The sequence below is a fragment of the Anser brachyrhynchus genome (assembly GCF_964034855.1).
Source record: "Anser brachyrhynchus genome assembly, chromosome: 22".
Lineage (NCBI taxonomy): Eukaryota > Metazoa > Chordata > Aves > Anseriformes > Anatidae > Anser > Anser brachyrhynchus.
The window spans coordinates 5,249,127-5,268,643 of record NC_137715.1 but is presented as its reverse complement, the minus strand read 5'-3'; the positions used below and the strand labels follow the sequence as shown (position 1 = coordinate 5,268,643).

The 19,517-nt window shown below is 45.3% G+C and overlaps 1 protein-coding gene across 23 annotated transcripts in view; it reads left to right on the top strand.

Annotated features, from left to right (window-relative positions):
* Positions 1 to 19,517, top strand: part of TANC2 (tetratricopeptide repeat, ankyrin repeat and coiled-coil containing 2) — a 283,329-nt gene that overhangs the window by 164,703 nt on the left and 99,109 nt on the right. For all 23 annotated transcript variants that reach the window (XM_080564855.1, XM_080564839.1, XM_080564854.1 and 20 more), the window contains 2 exons: positions 7,486 to 7,634; positions 14,266 to 14,452. In XM_080564855.1, the coding sequence (XP_080420981.1) occupies positions 7,486 to 7,634; positions 14,266 to 14,452 (336 nt within the window). The remainder of the gene's footprint in view (positions 1 to 7,485; positions 7,635 to 14,265; positions 14,453 to 19,517) is intronic.

The window sequence follows — 19,517 nt, the reverse complement described above, 5'->3', positions numbered from 1 at the left end:
AGTGTGCTTGAAGGAACACGCAAGGACATCCACAGCAGTGGGGAGAACGGGTTAGGAAGCAGTTTTTGTACGTGGTGCAGAGGAGAATTTCTCATTTGGATTTCTCAGAGCAAACATCCGTGGAACTTGTGTAAGGTGTGGAAGTAAGGTGAGAACTTTTGCAGCGAAGGAGGAAGGCAGCTTGTTACGGGAAGGCTGGCAGCAAGCAGCAAGCCCCTGAAGCTGCAGAGCCGGAGCACGGCCCGGAGCAGTGCACAGAGGCTGCGGGTTGAGGCAGAGCTGCACTTGGAGCACTTCTCTACTTCAAAGGCAGTTTTTTTGGCCAGCCGGAGGTCACAGCTGAAGAGCAAGATAGATTTATATTCCTAATTACAGAGTTATCGATTCCAGCGAAGATTTCGGTTGCCTGTTTGCTCTGTTGCATTGCAACTTCTGATGAACCAGCACAGAGGGACAGACAGACTTCGCCTGCCGCCCGGCTGGGTGCGATTTCAATCGGTGGGAATATGTCCCATTGCTCTCTCAGAAATACCACTAAGTCTGAAAAGAGCAGCAGCACGAAAATATGCATTAAAACAATGCATCTGATGCAGTCTTCATCCCTTATTGGTTACATTTTAAAAAATCTCTTCTTGGTGTAAGCAAGAGTAATGAAAAAACCTTTCCATTAATACCGAGATTAGGGGAATATGCAGAAATGGTCAAGGGCATTTGCCAAATATAGCTCAAGTATATCCAGAATAACTTAAAGCAGATGTACATAATAATGGGACAGATTTGGGTCACATGGAGAAAGAGAAGTCTTTGGATAAAACTCTATGGTTATGTAATTGAAGATCAAAATCATAAATGGCATCGTTTATTTCTGGCAGTCTATAGGTGCTCAGTCTTTGCATGCAACTGTTCTATTTTTTTCCTTGCTAATTTGAGGATTTTTGATTAAGACAAATCATTCATATTCAGGCAAATTCTGTGATGGGTGCCACTAGGCGAGCTGTTACCCAGTGCTTCTCGTTAGACACTCGCTGAAGTAGATTTCAGACGTAATCTCAATTATATTCAGTCTCCTTTTGGAATGAAAAGTGTAACCATTACAGCAAAACCGTTCTGTGGAGCAAAGACATTGTTAGTTTCTTGCAAGGGTGCTACCCTCCGTCATTCATCTGAAAGTTTAGACGATGGTAGCTATCAAACAAGGCACAGAATTGCAAAATATATCATAAAGAAATTTCATTTGGTTTTAAGGAATTGCGGCTGAAATGTGTGGCAGATTTCATTATAGGAATTGAAAGAACTAAACAGAAACAGTATTTTAGAATGATAATGTTCAAAGCCGTGCATTTTGAATGCTTTCTTGAAAAGAGCAAACCTAATACACTGTGCCTGCGAGATTATAAATTTGATTTCCAAGGAAATGTTGTGAACATTTATGAACACTTATGAACTCCCCCTGGAGAGAAAAAAAAAAAAACAAAAAAACAAAAAGCACCCTAACAAGAAGCAAGCCGAACGCCCCTGCTTTTGCCAGGAACGCCTCCCTCGATCAGCTCTGGCCGGGGTGGTAGCAGGACCATTTCTGAAAGAAAACTCAGGCGTGCGCATGGCTCTTGGTGGCCTCTGGGCCCTGGGTGGCTCCCTGACCTGGCACCCTTTCCTGGGATAAAGCTAAAACCTCAGATTTTGGTAGCTGGGGTTTTTCTTACATAACCGAGAGACCAGCCTGCTGCGTTAGGAGAGGGCTGGGCTTGAGCCCTCCAACAACACCAGAAGTGTACACAGGGAGCTGCCAGGGTCCGTGCCGTTGCTTCTGAAGGGTCTGAATCAGGCAGGTTCTGGGGTGGATCGCAGAGGTCCTCAGACGTAGCTGAGTTGGGTCAAATTGTTTGAAAGGAAGAATTAGAGGTGTTAAATTGCTTGACAAGCTCAGGTTATAAAGTTTTCAGTTTTGCAGTTCAGTAAAATAATTTATTAACTTAAAGGGATGGCAGAAGTAGCTGGAGAGGATGGAGATGTGCACTTCTGAGGTTTGGTAGAACTCTGGAAGCTGAATTATTAAAGAAAAAAAAGCTGTGCGCGCGCCTTAGGTACCTATGCTCTTTTTGAAGCTTCTAAATCATTGAGGGCTGGGTTTAATTATTTATTATTGCTAATTGCTTGGCTGTAATAGTTGAAAATGGTTCTCACGCTGTCAAAGCAGTTAAGAGCCCTTTGCCAGACGTGTCCCCGATGGATGCTCGGTCTCCTCGTACAGCCTCAGCTCCTTCTCTGCCCTTTCCCTCGATGCCCCGGGGGCCCTCGGTGACCTTGCTGCTGCGGCCATCGATCGCGGAGCCTGGTGCTCCAACCTCGGCCTCCCTGGCCTCTGCTGCCCTGACCTCGCCCCCGGCCTCCGTGAGGGTCGACGCTGCTCAGCCCAGCGACCTTCCAGAGCCCTCAGCTAATGAGCCCGCTCTTCGTCTCCTGGCCCGTCCGGTCCTCTTCTGGCATCCCTTTCAGTATAATGCAATCCAGAAGTAAAATAAATAATAGTTTAATAAGTATACACACACACACATATAGAGAGACATACAAAAGTAATATAAATAAATCATAGCGTGCTCTTCATGGGCTGGAGATGACGAAAGCCATAGCTTCCATTCTCATTTCTTGTTTCTTTTACTTTGTTTTCCGGTCTCAGAGTAATTAAGCCACAATTATGTCGGATTTTCAATCTTTTCTCCATTACTGTGAAGTCCGGACTTAGCAGCGTAGTAGGGAGAACTGGTACGCATACAGAAGTCTGTGTGGCTGGTACTGGTTTGCGATTTTTCCCCTTCCCTGTGGCTTTATTGGTAAGGAATTGGAAGTTGTTGCTGGGCTGATTTAATATTTTTTTCTGTTCTTTTCTGCTTCTGAATCGCTCTGTGCATTCAGCAGTGTTAAGACTGCAGCACTGTGATTTATGGTTTTCAGCATTCTTCCAAGCCGGGAGATAAAAATGCCAGATAGCCTAAACACGTGTAGTATTTTAATCTAAAAGGACAAACTGTTTCACATCTCTGTGTAGGAGCCTTTATTTATTTCTGTCATATAATGCTGCCGTTACCAGTCTCTTCTGAAGATTAAGGATTAAGAGAAAGCAGTCTCCTTCAGTCTGTTTTTTTTTTGTTGTTGCTTTACTGAAAATTGGATTGCCTATTTCATGTGGCCTTCTGAATAGTCTTCCTTTGCTTTCTGTTTTGAAGATATCTTTTATTTATGGAAAGGTCGCTACGAAAGAATCTGAATGTCTTATTTTTGAGTTCATTTATTTTTGCAGTGTAAAGTAAGGCAGTTTGCTTACATTTTTCTTCCCCAAAACAATCCCTGTGCTGTTTGGACAAATTACCTCTCCTTCCAACTAGGCTACAGCTTTTGAGTCTAATCTATCTTGGAGCTGAGGGTGTTCATGGATTTTTATTTATGTTATTAGAAATAAGCAATTCACTGCAGTGTGTTTGTGCTCTGTGGGCTGCATCTGTGATTAAAGTCCTTGGACCAGAGGCACACATCAGTAAATCTCTCTTGGTTTTGACTCTGATTTCAGTACCTGAAATGCTGACTCCAAGTTTGGAGCACTTGTTTTAAAATCACCCGTGACAAAATCCAAGTGGGTAAAAGTTGCTCTATTAAGTTCCAGGCTGCAGAGGGAAATCATTTTTACTAAGATTCTGGAAAATCATTTATCATGTGGAGATCTGGTAATGCAACAGTGTGTGCAAAGACAACGTAATCAGGAGGAATTTCATGTCCAGCTAAACTCGAATACAGGTGAGGAGGCTCAGTTTAGCCAAGCACGTGCCGGTCGTGCTGGGTCCCCCCGCCTTGGACCCACGGCCAGCTCAGTGCAGCTGGGCTGAGCAAGAAAAACCTCTTGCTTAAAACCAAACAAGACGTAAACGACTCAACCAGCTAACCGAAGATGTCAGCTGTCATAAAAATGCGAGCTTTGCCGTCTGATGGCTGCTGGGAGCCCAGCGGGGGCCCAGGCAGGTAGGCAGAGGCGGCTGAGGAGCGCAGCAGCAGCCCAGCTCGCCCCATGCCCAGCAAGAAAGCCTTCCATTTGTTATTTGTGTGTGTATGTGTATATATCTATGTGTATATACATGAATATCCACTTTCTGTTGAACAAGGACATGAAGCTGCAGTCCCTTGAACTCCTTCGAACACTTCGGCACGTCCAATGAAGCAGGGAGTTAAGATTTGTTACTCGTTTAAAATTCCTGGCGCTGAGCATTTTAGGAAGGCTTTTAACATGACTTAATGTTTAAGCAGAAGCGTGCGACTTGACGTAGCCCAACGCAGCGGCCCCAGACCTCAAACCACACTGTGATCTCTCGAATCTGCTCCCTGATTGCCTTCAGGTTTGTGTGTGCATATCTGAGCACCTCGCTTCTGGGTACTGAGACGCTCGTGGTCGCGTATTGGAGCTGACTGTAGGGCTTGGTTTGAGCTGCTGCGGTTCATTACAGCAGTACAGTGTCAGAAGAGCTAAAAATACCGTGGGCCAATTCTGCTCTCGACTGTGCACTCAGATTTCCCCAGTGAGGTCGGGGAACCGAATGCGCTCAAGTGTGCCTAAAATGTGGCTGCAGCATTAGCTGGATAGCGCGCGGTGCGGGGAAGGAGTTATGCCCTCTCTTTGAACTTGGAGAGCGAGTATTAGCTCTTACTGTCAACTTTGCAAGGTAACTTACAGCTTCTTTCCATAATACCCATTCACAGGCCTCTTGGAGCTGCTCTGTCTCTTCTTTGACACTCAATTAAACGACTACGCTTATTTTTAAAGACATAAAACCAAAAGGCATAATAATCCAGCACAGTGGTGCTTTGCTCAAGTTCAAAGTTATCTGCACTTTGAAAGCCACATTATAATAAGATAATTGATAGTTCTACACTAAATGGGATGCTCTCAGAGCTCAGCTCCTTCAGCTGCTGCTCTCCTGTCTCGTGTCTGGCCAGGGAATTAGGGCTGCAGTCACGGCTGCTGCCTCTGCATGACGCTGCACCTTCTTGTGCAGGGACCTGGGATGGGCTTATGATTTTATTTTAGAAGTAAAAGACAGCTTGTGCCCCTTGGGGATACTTTAGGGATGGTGCGGACACGGTTAAACCCAGCCTCGCGGGAGCAAGTTGCGCTGTTTGTTTTGAGAGCGGTTCCTGACGCTGAGCAGAATTTGGCTGGCTCTGCCCAGCCCGCCCCGATGTAGTCTGTAAATAATCGCTCTCAAGTCTGAAATAACACATTGCAAACTGAAGACTTCAGTCCTGCCTGCTTGCTGGCCTGCTGGACCCGTTCCCTGCAAGTGGCCTGGCCTGGCACGAGCCCGCACGGCGCGTCCTTGGCAAGCAGCGCAGGTCGGCCGCCTCTTCGTGAGCACCATCCCAGAAACTTGATTTTCTTCATAAGTTTCGCAGAATCACAGAATGAAAGTATGGTTGAGGTTGGAAGGGACCTCTGGAGATAACCTGGTCCAACCCCCTGCCAAGCAGGGTCCCCTAGAGCATGCTGCACAGGATCCCGGCTGTGGCTTAGATGCAGGAACCTGTACTGAGTACTTTTCCCCATGCATTGCCACAGTGGTCGTATGTAGAAGACTGTGCAGTCGGCTCTTTGCTAGTTTTAAACCAGTGCGAGTTACTGCAGGAAATTGGAGGTTGCACCAGGGCCCGTACAGAGCAGAAGGAAGCGCTCAGATGCGTGCAGCGCTACTCTGACCTTTTACTTTCTGAGGAGTAAAAGTGGTTTGAGGATTGTTAATGTGCTCTGAAACCAGCATGGGGAATGCACAAGAAACTTTCAGTAATTACGAACTAAGCCATATCCTACATGTAGATATCTAGGATAAATTCCAAAGTCGACTTTTTTTTTAAAAGCAAAAATAACCTTGGAAATCAGAGTCCGTATACTTTTCATTTTACGTAAACGTGTCTGTTCTGAATTTGACTCCCCGGGATGGTAAATGCCCACAGATTGAATGTGGGTGGTCGGCAGTTCAGAAAAATTGGGCCATCCATCTAAATTTGTCGCTATCTTAAATCTATCCTATTCACGTCAGTGTTGTATAAAGCAGTACAATAGGGATTCGGTAACTTAGAAGACAACTTCTATTATCATACTACATAATCCACTTTCATAACGGTGAAGTCACCGTTTAAGGACTGCTTCAGATGCTGATCTGCCAAAGCTGGCGGCGCTTCCGAATGCCGACTGTGTTGCGTGAGATGCTCCAGGGTTTCTAATGTGCAGTAGTGCGGGTGAGACACCAAGAAATTGCTGTAAGCTTCTGTGAGATGTACATTTGGAGGCTAAATGGGAATTTCTGGAAGCAGCTGGCTTAAATTTACTGAGGTCTTGTACATATCCCAGATTCTGTGATTTGTGGTTTTCAGTTACAGTTATCAAAAAGTTATATTTAAAGCAACATCTTTTTGCTGTTGCTCCAGGCTGAGTGCTGGAGCAGCCCTGAGCCAGGACAGAGCTGGGAAGCAGAGATCGGCTCTTTTCCAGATTGTACATTATCAGATGAATAATTAACTGTAGACTAATTGCAAATCCTAATTAGTCTCCTACAACTGCGCTAAACACAGTATTGCTTCAGTGTAACGTGGAAAGAACTTGACCTTCAGGCTTTAATGATAACACTGCTGCCGGTGCGAGCAGCAAGGAACTTGACTTTCAGAACCTGACTTACCGTGGGGTGCTACGGATCAAAAAACCTCCAACGTTTTTTGACAGAGAAACTTCAGGAAAAAATCATCCGGAATTTTGCTTTTTGACTTATTTTTTGTACATGATGGAGATTTGGCAGGTGGACTTTGCGTTGTGTTGTAGCCCATCCTGTGGCTGCACAAGGAAGGTCGGTCTGTGGAACCCCGTGCTTTCCACGTAACCTTGAGCACGTCAGAGCCAGCGGATGATAATGGTCGACGCACGTGGGTTTTCTGTCCTGTTCTTTGCCGTTAGGCACTCGGTAGCGTGGGTTTGCTGCTGAGCATCTCGTTTAATGCTGTGGGAACAGGAGAAGTAGATGGCACGTGCAGTCTTGAATTCACTGCGGGTAACTGGAGGCAGCTTCTGCGTGAGAGGAAAGGGGAAGTGCTCTCCCTCTCGATTGTTCTTTCCAGGAAATCTCGGTTCCTGGCTGGCTGTGTTATTGCTGGTGCAGGGAAAAAGAGATGAATGTGCTTGCTTCCATATGAGGTACTGCAAATACAACGAGCAATGAGAGGAGAACTAACAGCCAGAGTTAGAAGAAACATGTATGGATAGCTGGAGCAATGTAAAACCTAAATTAATGATCAATATTAAGCATTAAGACAGACTTGAATGATGTGAATAACCTCGAAAGCCGGATGCAGAAGTTACAGTGTGAAAAGTTAGCTGAGTTTTGTTGCTAAAAACACTGGACAATAGCCAAGATCAACAATTCCTGTCTAAATCCATGTGTTCCTCTTCCTGTTTAGGTGACGCTGAGCAGGAGCTGGGACCCCCTCCATCCGTAGATGAGGCAGCAAACACACTCATGACTCGCCTGGGCTTCCTCCTCGGAGAGAAAGTCACGGAGGTACAGCCAGGGCCCCAGTACAGCATGGAGGTGCAGGACGAGAACCAGGTACAGCAGCTCCTCCACTCTTCTCCGGTTTTACAGCAGTAACTGGATGGGCTATGATCAGAATGCAGCATGGGAGATAGTGGTTATTTTCTAATTATATGGCAGCTGAGTGGCTCATAATGGTGAAATGATTGTTGTGAGGTAGAAGGTTGTATCTCCTTGTTAAACAATGAATCATCATTACACTGCAGCAGTACATGTTTTAGGGATCAGCTGCTACTGTGTGAAACAGCTTCTGTTGTTTTTCTGTTTCTGCAAATGTTGTAGGAGTGGGCAGCGTTTCTAATCAGATTACAGTGATCAAAATAATCTGTACTTCCATGGCATCTTGTGTGCAATATTTCAAAAGCATTTTAGCAATGTTGCATAAAGACTCGCTATGTCTCCAGGAAGTACAGGTAAGTGGTAATATTATTTTACAGATAGTCAAAGATTTTGCTCTTTTCTTGCCTAGCAAGATGAGTTCATGCTTGAAAATCGATAGAGAAAGCAGATCATAAAACCTTTGTTGTGACTGAACTTGCTACATCCTCTTTGGTGGCTGCAAAGCAGAACAGCAAAAAGGTCAGGGTCGTGGCTACAGTGTAAATTATGTGGAAACTGCCTGAGTTTCTTCCTGCCCCTCCTCAACCTTGGACAATACGCCCACTTCCATCAGTGTTGATAAAATGAGAATGAAACTAGGAGACAGTTTTTTGGTTTGATTTTCCCATCAGCTAGAAGGACAGTCCAGCCTGTGGTGCAACAAGGCAAAACTCAGGAGCCCAGCTGTAATTCTCTCTTCTTTTACCAGAGTCTTTGCATGACTCTGCATGACTCTATCTCTGTTTTAGATATAAGAGTCAATAGATAGATAAAAGAGTCAATAACAAGTGGCAGCCATAAAGGTAGTCCTGGCATTAAAGCTCGATGCCCGTCATGGCCCTAGGAAGCTCGGTGCCCCTCGGCAGGAGGCAAGGAGCTCCCCCAAGCCCAGCACTGCTCCAAGCACAAGAGCTGGGGGAGCTCCTGGGGCTGGAGGCTTTTGGTCCCGTGTCCCAGACTGAACCAAGTGATTTTTGGTCTTCCATCACCTACATGGTCTAAAGGATTAATATGTAAGATGCTTGAATGCCAAGAAATGTGTTTTTGTAAATTTTTTGCCTTTGACACATTCATTAAGCTTTTAATGATTTCATTCAATTTTTTATTCAAGTTTGGTGGATTTGAAATGTACTTTACTATACATTGTGCTAGAAAATGTACTTTTAACAGGCACCTATTTGAACTGAATACTTCAAAGCCCAGCAGAGCTTTCTACTATAAATGGCTCCTTTTGTTGTTGCCTTTTGACAAAAATTAAAATCCCATCTTTTCTCTAAAGTAAAAGATGTCTTTGGAGAATAAATAAAAGAAAAATCTAAAGAGAAACAGCGGAGAGTTGTCCTCTAAAATAGATTGATATCTTGGGCTGTGTGCTAATTTTTGCATGAAAAAGTTTTGCAAGGCCTTTGAATGCTATTCATGTGCTGGAGAAGATAAAGAGAGGCCGGTTCCTCAATTACCGAGTTAATTCTTTTTCTTTCTTTGTGAGCCTCTCCTGCTGTCGGCACTCGCCGTGAATCGCGGAACACTTGAGGTTGGCAGTGACCTCTGGAGGGCATCGCATCGCGCCGCCCGCTCCAAGCAGGGCTGGCTTCAAAGCCGCACCGTGTTGCTCGGGGCTTGTCCAGTTGAGGCTTGAAGATCTCCACGGATGGAGACTCGACAGGCTCTCAGGGCAGCCTGTTCCAGTGCTTGATGACTCCAACTGCGAAGGGCTTTTTCCTTCTAGCTGGTAGAAAATTTCCTTGCTACAACCTGCGGCTATAGTGTGTTGTCCTTTGCAGTTCTGAGAAGAACATGGCTATCTTCTCTCTACCCCCCTGCAGACCGTGGAGGCCTGCAGCTCTCCCCAGAGGCAATTTGGCCTTCTCCAGGCTGAAGAAACCCAGCTCCTTCTGCCTCTCCTCCTGCGCCCAGCAGCCTCCTGACCACTTGGCCCTATAGGCCCCGTAGGCCCTGTGGCCTTCCTCAGGCCCTGAGCGGGGCCGAGCAGTCGCTTCTGCCCACCTCACCACTACCCTACTGCACTACAGCAGCTGGGTGCAGAGAGAAGCAGCCGGTGAAATGGGCTGTGAAGAATTAAGAAAGCTGGTTTAGTTCTTCCACGACACCTGGCGGGGTGCAGGACGGGCAGCCCTGCTCGGCCCGGTGTGCCCTCGCCTCCCACCGGTCCTTCAGGCCAGGACCCAGCCCAAACGCGGCCCAAACCAAAGCCACTTCGGCTTCGCAGCAGATCTCCTGCAAACCTCCCCGACTCCTTCCCAGATTGATTTCTTCAGCCACCCTGCTTCAAGGAGTGTTGAAAATCATGCAGAAGGATGTTTATGGGATTTGCAAAGATTAATTCTTCCATTAATCATTGATTAATTAAAACCTGATTGACTACTAGTTTGCACTTGAATTTAAAAATGAGAACAATTTTCTAGGTTTTCATGCATTAATTTACATGGCCTGGGCAAAGAATGTTCTTTGTATAAAAAGCTGGGACTTGGCTGCTGCTTGTTATTCTAACCATGCTTTGCCTTCTGAAGCGAGAAAATAATTATTTGCAATCTCACCAGTGCTGAGCTAAAGTGAAGATAAGGAGTAGAGGTGTTTTCACTAAAACTGCCCCAATCTGTAAATCGGCACATTCCATTTTCATTCAATTGCCTTATTTTGAATATGTCAAAGGATATATTCTCTAATCCAGATTGCTATGAAATTGCATCTTTTATGGGCTGTCTCTTTCTTAATCATGCTTTCCTTAATGAGAGATCACAAATGCCAAAGAATAAATCCTTTTTCTCCTACTTTTTGGGAAACTATTTTTCAACTGTACTGGCTGCCAGAGAAGCACAAAGGACAATGGGCCTATGACAGAACAGTTTAATTTTTCAAAGCTTAGTGAAAACGTGACAGATGAAACAGCAGCAATAATAATAATGCGGAATGTTCTGTCAATGGAAATTTATATTTAAAACTAGCACAGAGGAGCATTCTTCTATATCAATACAAAAATAAAACATGTCAATCAATGCCAAGTGATATGTCGTGTTATTTAGTCATTTCCAGTTGCAAGTAGCTTGCTCCTAAGGAGCTGCATTGATAATAGTACAAATAAAAGAGCTTATAAGAATATCACTTTTGGCATTTCGTGAAACAATGATGTTATCAGCTGCAGGAAAGATGATTGTACCCCTCTTGGACTGAATTTTAATTTGCTTTGAAGAGTAATTTTTCTGTGTTTTAAGGTTTGTGGATGTTATTTTGCTAGTACTGAGACAAGTTTCAGCAAGGATTTGTTTAAAATACCGGTTGAAACGGGCATAGAAAAACCTTGCCATAAACAATTCATAGCAGTAATCATGCTTTGCATTCTGAAAGACCCCAAATGTGAACTGATTAAATTTTTAGATGCTGTAGTATCATTTAGGCTAGGAGCAGTGAAGGAGCTGAATTGCAGAGCTGGAGAACAGCTGAGGCTGAAGGCAGTTTTGGAGATGTCTAACCCAACCCGCTGCCCGAGGCAGGCTTGGCTCAGAGGAGGTTGCTCGGGGCCATCTCTAGCTGGGTTTTGAACATTTCCCTGTCTTGTATGTTGGGGGCGCGGTGGTCCTTTGGCCAGCCTCCAGTCTGCTCATCTTGTACGGGGGAGCCCAGCACTGCAGGAGCGGTGCCACCAATGCTGCTGCTTTCTCTGTCTGAACCTCAGAAATGATGCTGCCTTATACCCGATGGAGTTTATTGTACTGTCAGTGAGTTAAAGGAAATCAACATCGGAAGACGTTAACTTAATAGCTCGGGTATACCAATGGGGTCTCATCAGCTGCAATAAATCAGAAGAGACAGTCCCACGGTAGCGGGTAGCTCAGCGCAAGCACCTGCTTGATTCACGAGCAGCAATCCCAAAAGTGCCCCATGTTAGGTTGCATTAAGAAAGCCATACACCCCGGCAATTTTAAGCGGAAAAAAATAATGGAATTTTTTTTATTGAATACTGACTCAGAAGTAGTTTTTAATTTCATCACTAGAATTAATTAGTTAGAAATAGTTTTGGAAAATTAAAAATAAATTTACAGAAATCATGCCAGCATTTAGACATCTGAATACTGCAGCAAGGGAAAATGAGAAAAGTTCGTTGAGAGAGAAGGCACGTGGCAGGTGCTACAATGGATGCGTGCAACCAGAATGCCCAGGGAGCCGGGATTTATAGAGCAGTCAGCTTGCCGTTGGTTCCTAGAAGGCTACTGGGGGAAAAGAAAGATCTATTTATAAGTGCCTCGAACATAAAAGAAGGGAAAATAACAATAACTGTGATCCGCTAGTGGCTCTGCAAATTGGATGGGGAGAGGAGAGCGTTGTTTTGTTTCTCCTGAGGACTTCAAAAGCTGGTCTGGTGGCAGCCGTCTCGCTCACTGGCGGGATGTTTTATACGGGTACCGAAGGGAGATGATAAATTTCTGGAAATACCGACACGGTTCATTTTCTACCATGATGCAGTCTCTCTGTTTAATACAAAAACCTGACGCAGAGCCATCGGGCTAGCGCTCCAGCCCTGACGTATCAACGTGCTTCTTCATGCTTGGGATGAACACAGTCATGCTGGCACAAGAGTGGAGGCACAGGGAGGTGAAGGAGGGTTGGGGCGTCCACGTGGTGCTGCCCCAGAAGCCCACCCATGGCACTGGGTGCCCCTTTTTTGCCCCAGAAGCCTGGGGATGATGCTGTGAGCAAGGGTTCTTACCAGCCGTGTTGGGATTTCTTGGCCAAATTAGATTTCTTCCCAGTAACTACACGTGGGATCTGTCTTCTAATTTAAAAACCAGTGAATCCTCCACGTGTTCTACTTACAAAAGTCTGCTCCAGACACCATTTGAGCTTCAAGTATAGAATAGTGAGGACACATTGTAGAGTTTACAAGCGTGATGCTTCATGTGGTCACCCTGGGTTCAAATGCTGTGAAAAAGGGAACAGGAATCTGCCTGATTATTAGGGAAGCATTCACACGGAGTACAAGAAATCTCAGACACATTCCAAATAGGGAATTAACCTCTGCTGTTCCTTCCTTGGGACTGGAACCATTTTGCGACAGTGAAAAAAAAATCCCGTAGGCAGAGGCGGGCTGCGGAAAGCAGAAACAATGGAAGGGAGAAGTTTCCGAGCACCAGGGACGTGAAGTCATGGCCCCGCTGCCAGCCCTCCTGCACCGCCCGTGGTCTGGGGGCCCAAATCCCTCGTGCAGCGGTTCAGCGAGGCAGGGAACCCTTCCCTGGAGGAATGAGGCTGGAGGCTGACCCTGCCGTACGTGTCCTGAGTTCACCGCTGTCCCCTACGGCCACCAGCCCCTATGGGCACATTCAGAAAGACCCTACGCAGGCAGGGTGAGTTTTCCCCATAGCGCTGCTTGCTCTGAGGCAGAAAGGTAAATTTAAGGGAGGATCACGTGCTCAGGAACCCTTTTTTGTTTTAAATTCTTGCCCTGTGCATCCTTTTCTACTTGAGGGGAGACGAGCGCTGGTCGGACCCAGTATGGGGGCGCCTCCTCCTCCGAGGCACGCTGCAGGATGAATGGGAAGCGTACGCTAGGCAAAAGGGCTTGGTTCTGTGGAAGGGAAGTAAAAAGTTGTACATTTGGTAAGCTATTTTGGGATGACTGCTCTAAAGTACAGAGTAACGTTGATGAAGTTGCTATGTTAGGTAAACAGGAGCACCTTCCCGTGTCAGCGGGCTTTGTTGCTTACAAATACTGCAGGATATTTCTCCAGGAGGAGCTTTTGCCAGGGAAGATTGTGTATCCAGCAGCCTGCGGTTAGAACAAGGGATCTGTGTTGTATCACAGCTTGTCTCAAATCAAATTCAGGAATAATTTTGTTTTCTTAATAAACTGATCTCTGTGCACAGCATCAGATGTACAAGCTCTTTGAAGTTTCGTGCACACAGTTTCAGATGGGTTCTTTCCAAAAAAACTTTTAAAATACCAGTCTTTTTTGTGCTGCTGCATTTTTGGTTTTGTTCTGCCTTTGGAGAGCAACCTTTTCACTGGTACGGGTTGGCTTTTGGCTTTCTGGCTTTCTTTTCTTTTCTTTTTTTTTTTTTTTTTGAAAACTATATGGTGGGGAAAGTACGCTGGTTCTGGGAAGGGCTGTCTCGTATGCAGATAAGGGATTTTGAACTTCCTCTTTGCCAGGGTGTGAAACCATTGTTGCTCTTCTTGAATGAAGGAAACATTTACAGGGCAAAATAAAAATTGCAGTCCCACTGAGATTTCTGAGCAGATGTAAATGGCACAGAGGTCTTTGTAGGATTTCCTGCATATAATGTTTCTTGCTGTAAGTGAAGGTGAGATCATGCTGTATGCTTATGACCCTCAAGATTGCTACTTAAACAGAGCCACAGACTTTATCTCACTTTATCGTGCTAGTTTATTTCTTAACTTTCAGTTCCATGTTAACAGACTGCTCAGAATTTTAATAAAGCGTGCAAGCAGGCTTTTGCTAAATGCCATTTGCTGGATGTTTTCTGCATTGCCCCTTGAATGAGGAAGCTGGAACTTGCTCTTTTCCAGACCTCCGCAGGAACGCAGCGCATAAGCCCCTGCTCCACGCTGACCAGCAGCACAGCCTCGCCGCCGGCCAGCAGCCCCTGCTCCACCCTGCCGCCCGTCAGCACCAGCGTCACCGCCAAGGACTGCACCTATGGGGCCGTCACCAGCCCCACGTCCACGCTGGAAAGCAGAGACAGCGGTATCATAGGTGAGCGTGCCATCTTTGTCCTCCTTGCTCTCAGTTAGTTCCCCTAATGCTAAGGCAGGCAGTCATCGAGTGCTTAACAAGCTGTAGTTTGGATAATGTATGTGTGTGTGATAATGAACGGGGTGTTTTCATGTTACTCACGTTAATGTTTCAGTGACCAAGGTGAATTATACCCCTCTGCCTACCACTCCTGATAAATAAATTCATGTAGAGTTGCTGGAAATTGGGAAGAATGTAAGTGTAAATTGTTTGATGCAAAGTTTTGGAAGTTGTTTAAATGGTAAAAGGCAGAGTTTGCCTACCTCGTTCTACTGTTTTGGCTTCCCATGTGCCCCCCATCTTCTCTGATTCACATACTTAGTGCAATCTTTCTTCCCAACATTTTCTTACCTGTAATTCCAGTGAGGTTATTTCTTCTGCCAAGTTGGCTTTTTGGCCCAAGAAGTGAGACGGGGGTGGGCAGTGCCAGGCAGTGGCTGCTGCTTGGGGCTGCCATCTTCTCCTGCTACCTCAAGTGATTTGAGGTATCTGTTTTTTCAACATTTTCCTTGTCTTAATGCTGTTTAGTCCCTAGACACTGTTCTTTGCTGTTAGGGGAAAGGGAATGGATGATGCTGCTACATTCATAGTTCAAAGGCTGTTGCATTTTCTGTAAAACTGTTTGGTGGGGAGGGGACTGCGAAATGTGTTCTTGTGTTACACGTGCAGTAAGTAGTTTCTCTGACTTCTACCATAGCACTGTTGAACTCATAATTTTAGAGGATTAATGAGAATAATTTTAGATTCTTGCTAGGCTCCACCTCTTCCTAATTGCCAGCGTAAAGGATCTTGAGAAAATAACTTACACAGATTAATTTGTGCTCACTAACCGTGAAGGCACAATGGGAGGAAAGAAATTGCTATGTGACATCAGGCAGAATGGTCCTAGCACGGGTGTCCTCACCAGGATTTTGTGTTGAGTGTTTCTCCAGCTAAGAATACTTTACTTTGCCAATGGTTTATATAGTGCTTAAAGAAGGAGGGGAAAAAAAAAAAGGCGGGTTGATAATTCAGGGAGGTTAGTTGTACTAGTGATTAATATTTTGCTTGGCTGATCAGGAAATCTGGGCTTAGTTCAGCTCCTGTATGCCACAGAAACGTTTGTAGCACTTCTGCCTGCATGATCTTAAAATGCAAATATGTAAGCTATTCTGAGCTGCATACCAGAGTAGGCTAATGGATTCTGGGAGAGCTCTCTGCGGTGTCACACACCCTTCGGTCTCTGCTCACAATGCCCCATGAGCTGGGCTTCCTTCCCTCTGGCCAGCAACAGCCCCGCGAAGCCTGGTTGGGTTGGAGAACGGTGGTGAGTAGAAGTGGACGTTTGATTTCAGCTGGGTCCTGCCTCTCAGCACACCTGTGAATTAGGTCTAAGATAGAACGAAGCAAGCAGCAGAGTTTGCAAAAATGTGTGCGCTCTGCTTTTATGAGCTGTTGTTACTGCTGCGGTCTGTTGGTGCGCTAGGCTGTCGTGTTGGGTTCGTCCCCACCTCGTGGTGGTGGGTCCGCACCTGCCACCTGAAGGCCATGGGGCTGAGCATTACTGCAGGTAGGTTTCATCTGGACCTTCTTGTCCAGGGGAAAGGCAGAGAGGTGCGGGTGGTCTCGGCAGCACACCCGTGTGTCCGAGAAGTGTCAGCACGATGCTGACTCCCGGTGGGGTCAGTCGTTGAGCCTTTTTGCTCAGACTCTCTACCATACCCTTCTGTCAGTAGGTCTATATTGGCATTTTTTGAAGTCAAGAACATTTTTTCCCCCTCACAAGGAAGATTTCTCTTAGCAGTTTCTTTCAGGAGCGTAGATTTTCTGCATGGAAAAATTGGAAAGTGAAAGAAGGTGGCTTATCCCAAGGCTATGTTAATGCATCCCAGATGGAAAAGTCATGTAAAAATATGTTCCTATGGAGTAGGGGAAGCACTGTTCGAGGCTCCCCAAAAGCAATGCTTTCCTCTTCTTGTATTAGCACTCAGAGGAGAACAGGAGACTTTCTCCCCTTCTTTGCCCCCCACTTCGCTTTGACAATAATATTTTCAACACCTTATTCCGGCCTTTGATAGAAGCTGGGCAACTGTAACAAATTGTGGGGGAAACAGTCTTCTCCAGTCATACTTTCCAGCAGCAAAAAAAATGGGGATTTTTTTTAGCCAAGCCTGTTTCCATCCCTCTGCTGTCTCCTGCAAGGCTTAAGGGCAGCGTGAGCGAGGGGAGGCGGACGTGGGCTTCTGTCATTATGGCACTGTCTGGCTGTGAGCTGGGCGTGCAATAATTTTGTAAGGTGCTCTCTGCACGACGGCAGTTCCCTAGGATTATTGTCACTGCAGAGTACGGCAGCCACGTTGCCCACATGCAGAAAGCAAACCAACGCGGGCTCTGCTCTCCCTTTCAGCAACACATCAGCTCCTTTGTTTCTGGAGGGTCAGGGATCGGGTTTCCCTCCCTTGCATTCCTGGTTTATTGGATACAGATCTTCTCGTGTGCATTTCCCTTGGTCGTGTTTGCTCTCGGCAGCGATGACTGAACTGACATGGCTTTTGGGCTGAGGGGCTTTACACGTACCTGAAAAGTGTAAATCTACTGGAGATTTCCATGACAAAGCTACTTCAATTGTGTTTTTTTTTTCCTTGCCATTTTTGTGTAGAAAAAGATTAAACATTTCCCTGGTATTTTGTGTTTCCCGAGTTACGGTCCCTCCTGCTCCTCCCAAATCAGTGATGGAAACTGTTAGCTCGTGCACCTCCGCAAAGGTGTATTTTTATAATAGATGAGAAATGGCAAAATGAATGATAAAAGGTACAGGTATAGGGAGATCTCTTGATCTTTGTCCCCTATCTGTCAGTCTTCAGCTGCAACAAGCATCACCTCCAAATCTCAGTCGTGAATCTCCACCACAGTTTGTATTTTGAAAACAGAGGGGTTTTAAAGTGTGTCCCAGAAGGCGAGTGTGCAATTTGTGCAATATTCGAGAATTAGCAAAGGCCAGAAAACAGTTAATTAAGGTGGGAAGGCAATCCTTACACCATAACTGCATTTCCCTGTGTGTTTTTGCTTAACATAAAATGTTTTTGTACATTTTAAGCTCATTTTACATACCCATGTTGCTAGGCACAGCACAAACTTGCACGGGCAAACTAGAATGGGCATTTTTGTTCTTAAATATGGATGTGAAGCCCGCGTTCCGTAAAGAGGACAAACTGAGCTAAAGAAAGCACGCTTGTGCGTGTCACCTGTTCCATAATTTCAGTTATCACTGGAGAACAGACGTGTCATATCTTTAATCTGCATGGCACTGGGACCATGTCACGCTTACTGACCACTTTAATAAATGCACCGCTTGGGTTGCAACAGCCTTATTTTAAATTTTAAGGTCCCTTGTTGTAAAGGAAAGTTATTTCTACTTTACTGAAAGGGTAACGATAATGTTACAAGCTCCAGATCTTCAGATTCACAGCCTTATCACCTTTCCCAGCACAAAATCCCTGCAAACTGTGTTGGGTTTTCTTCATCTCGAAGGCTCAAACTCAGTTTAGAAGCGCAGTGCAAAGCAGTAGGACAGACAAGGGAAACGGCAGCTGAAGGAAAGGCGAAGGGAAATTGTATGAAAAAGGGTTAGTATTTTTTTAGCTTTTATATTAGTTGCATTTTATTACAGCAGCCATCAAAAGTGGTAATAAATGTAATCGTTAACTTACAAAAAAAATAAAGGTGGGGGAGGGTAGGAAAGAGGAGGTGAGCCAAAAGGAGAGATAGGAGCAAGTCAGCCCTTTCTCCTCAAAGCCACTAAATCGTTTTTGTGTAAAACAGAATGGCTGGTGAAAATGCTGACCTGATTTTAACCTCTGAATAGCTTCCAGGATTTTTTGGCTCTCACTGTATAAAAGCAGCCAACTGTTAATGTTCAAAATCTGCTACTGAAAAGAAAACTGGTCAAGGCATCACGTGCTCCTGCAGCGAGACTTTGCGCTTCTCGTCCCGACAGAAGTGGCCTTCTAAAGTTTTGCTGCTTGGATGCAGCAGAAAACACAAAAAGAAATCTCCAGCAGTCTTAGGCAAGTCTTCAAATAAAGCAGAAAACATTTCTTGCCAGAATAGGAAGATCTCCCAAGTGCTTGTGATGTTTGAGTAGCACTTCGTATCATTTAGTAGCAGTCTCCCGAGGGTACTAAGAGAGCGGCTGCGTTCCCGTGTTGAATCTTCCCGGAGAAGTGACATTTGCAGTGCTGTGATTTACTCCCTGACGAAACGGGGCCGTGTTCCTCCTTTATGTAAACTTCTGTGCTAATCTGCAACGTGTTCCCTGCTTAATGATCAGGGGGATCGTTCTGGGCGAGGAAATACAGGTATGATGCTGGGGCAGCTGGAAGGAAAGCCAGTGAGCGGTGTAAATCCTCTTGCACCACTGCTGCAGTGATGTAGGTAGGTCTAATACCATGCGGACCAGTTGGCTGCACTTAAATGTTTTGGATTTTACAAAGAAGACACATAAAGGGTCCCCGTCCGCTCCTGGAAATCTGCCCGGTAGCTTTTTATTTCCCTCTCCCCTCCTTGATGCTTTTCGTTCCTCACTCGGACTCCTGACTTTTTATCAAGTTGCTGCTTTCTACAGATTTATGCGTTCGTTGGTTGAAAACAGGATTGTTAATAAATTCATCTAGACTGCACGTGAAGCAGAAAAGACGCTGCTGACAATAAAACAAGATACATTTGTTTGCGAGTTTAACTGTTTTGAGAAGAGAACAAAGAGCAGCTCAAAAGGCACTTCAAGATAAATTTAACTCAGGTTAAATATTTTTGTGATCTTACAGCTGCTGCATTTGAATTCTGACAATCTCATCAGTATTATGAAACGTTCTGGTTAATAATGAATAAGATTTCTAACAATTGCAGTTTTTTTTTAGTCTACCCAGCTTCCATTTGGGTTCATTCCCCAAAGGAGGAGCTCCCTGAAAAATGTCTGATGGTGATGATGATGAGCTTTTGTTCGTTAATGCATCTGCATATTGCAGGTGATTGGGCTGACGGTCGGAGA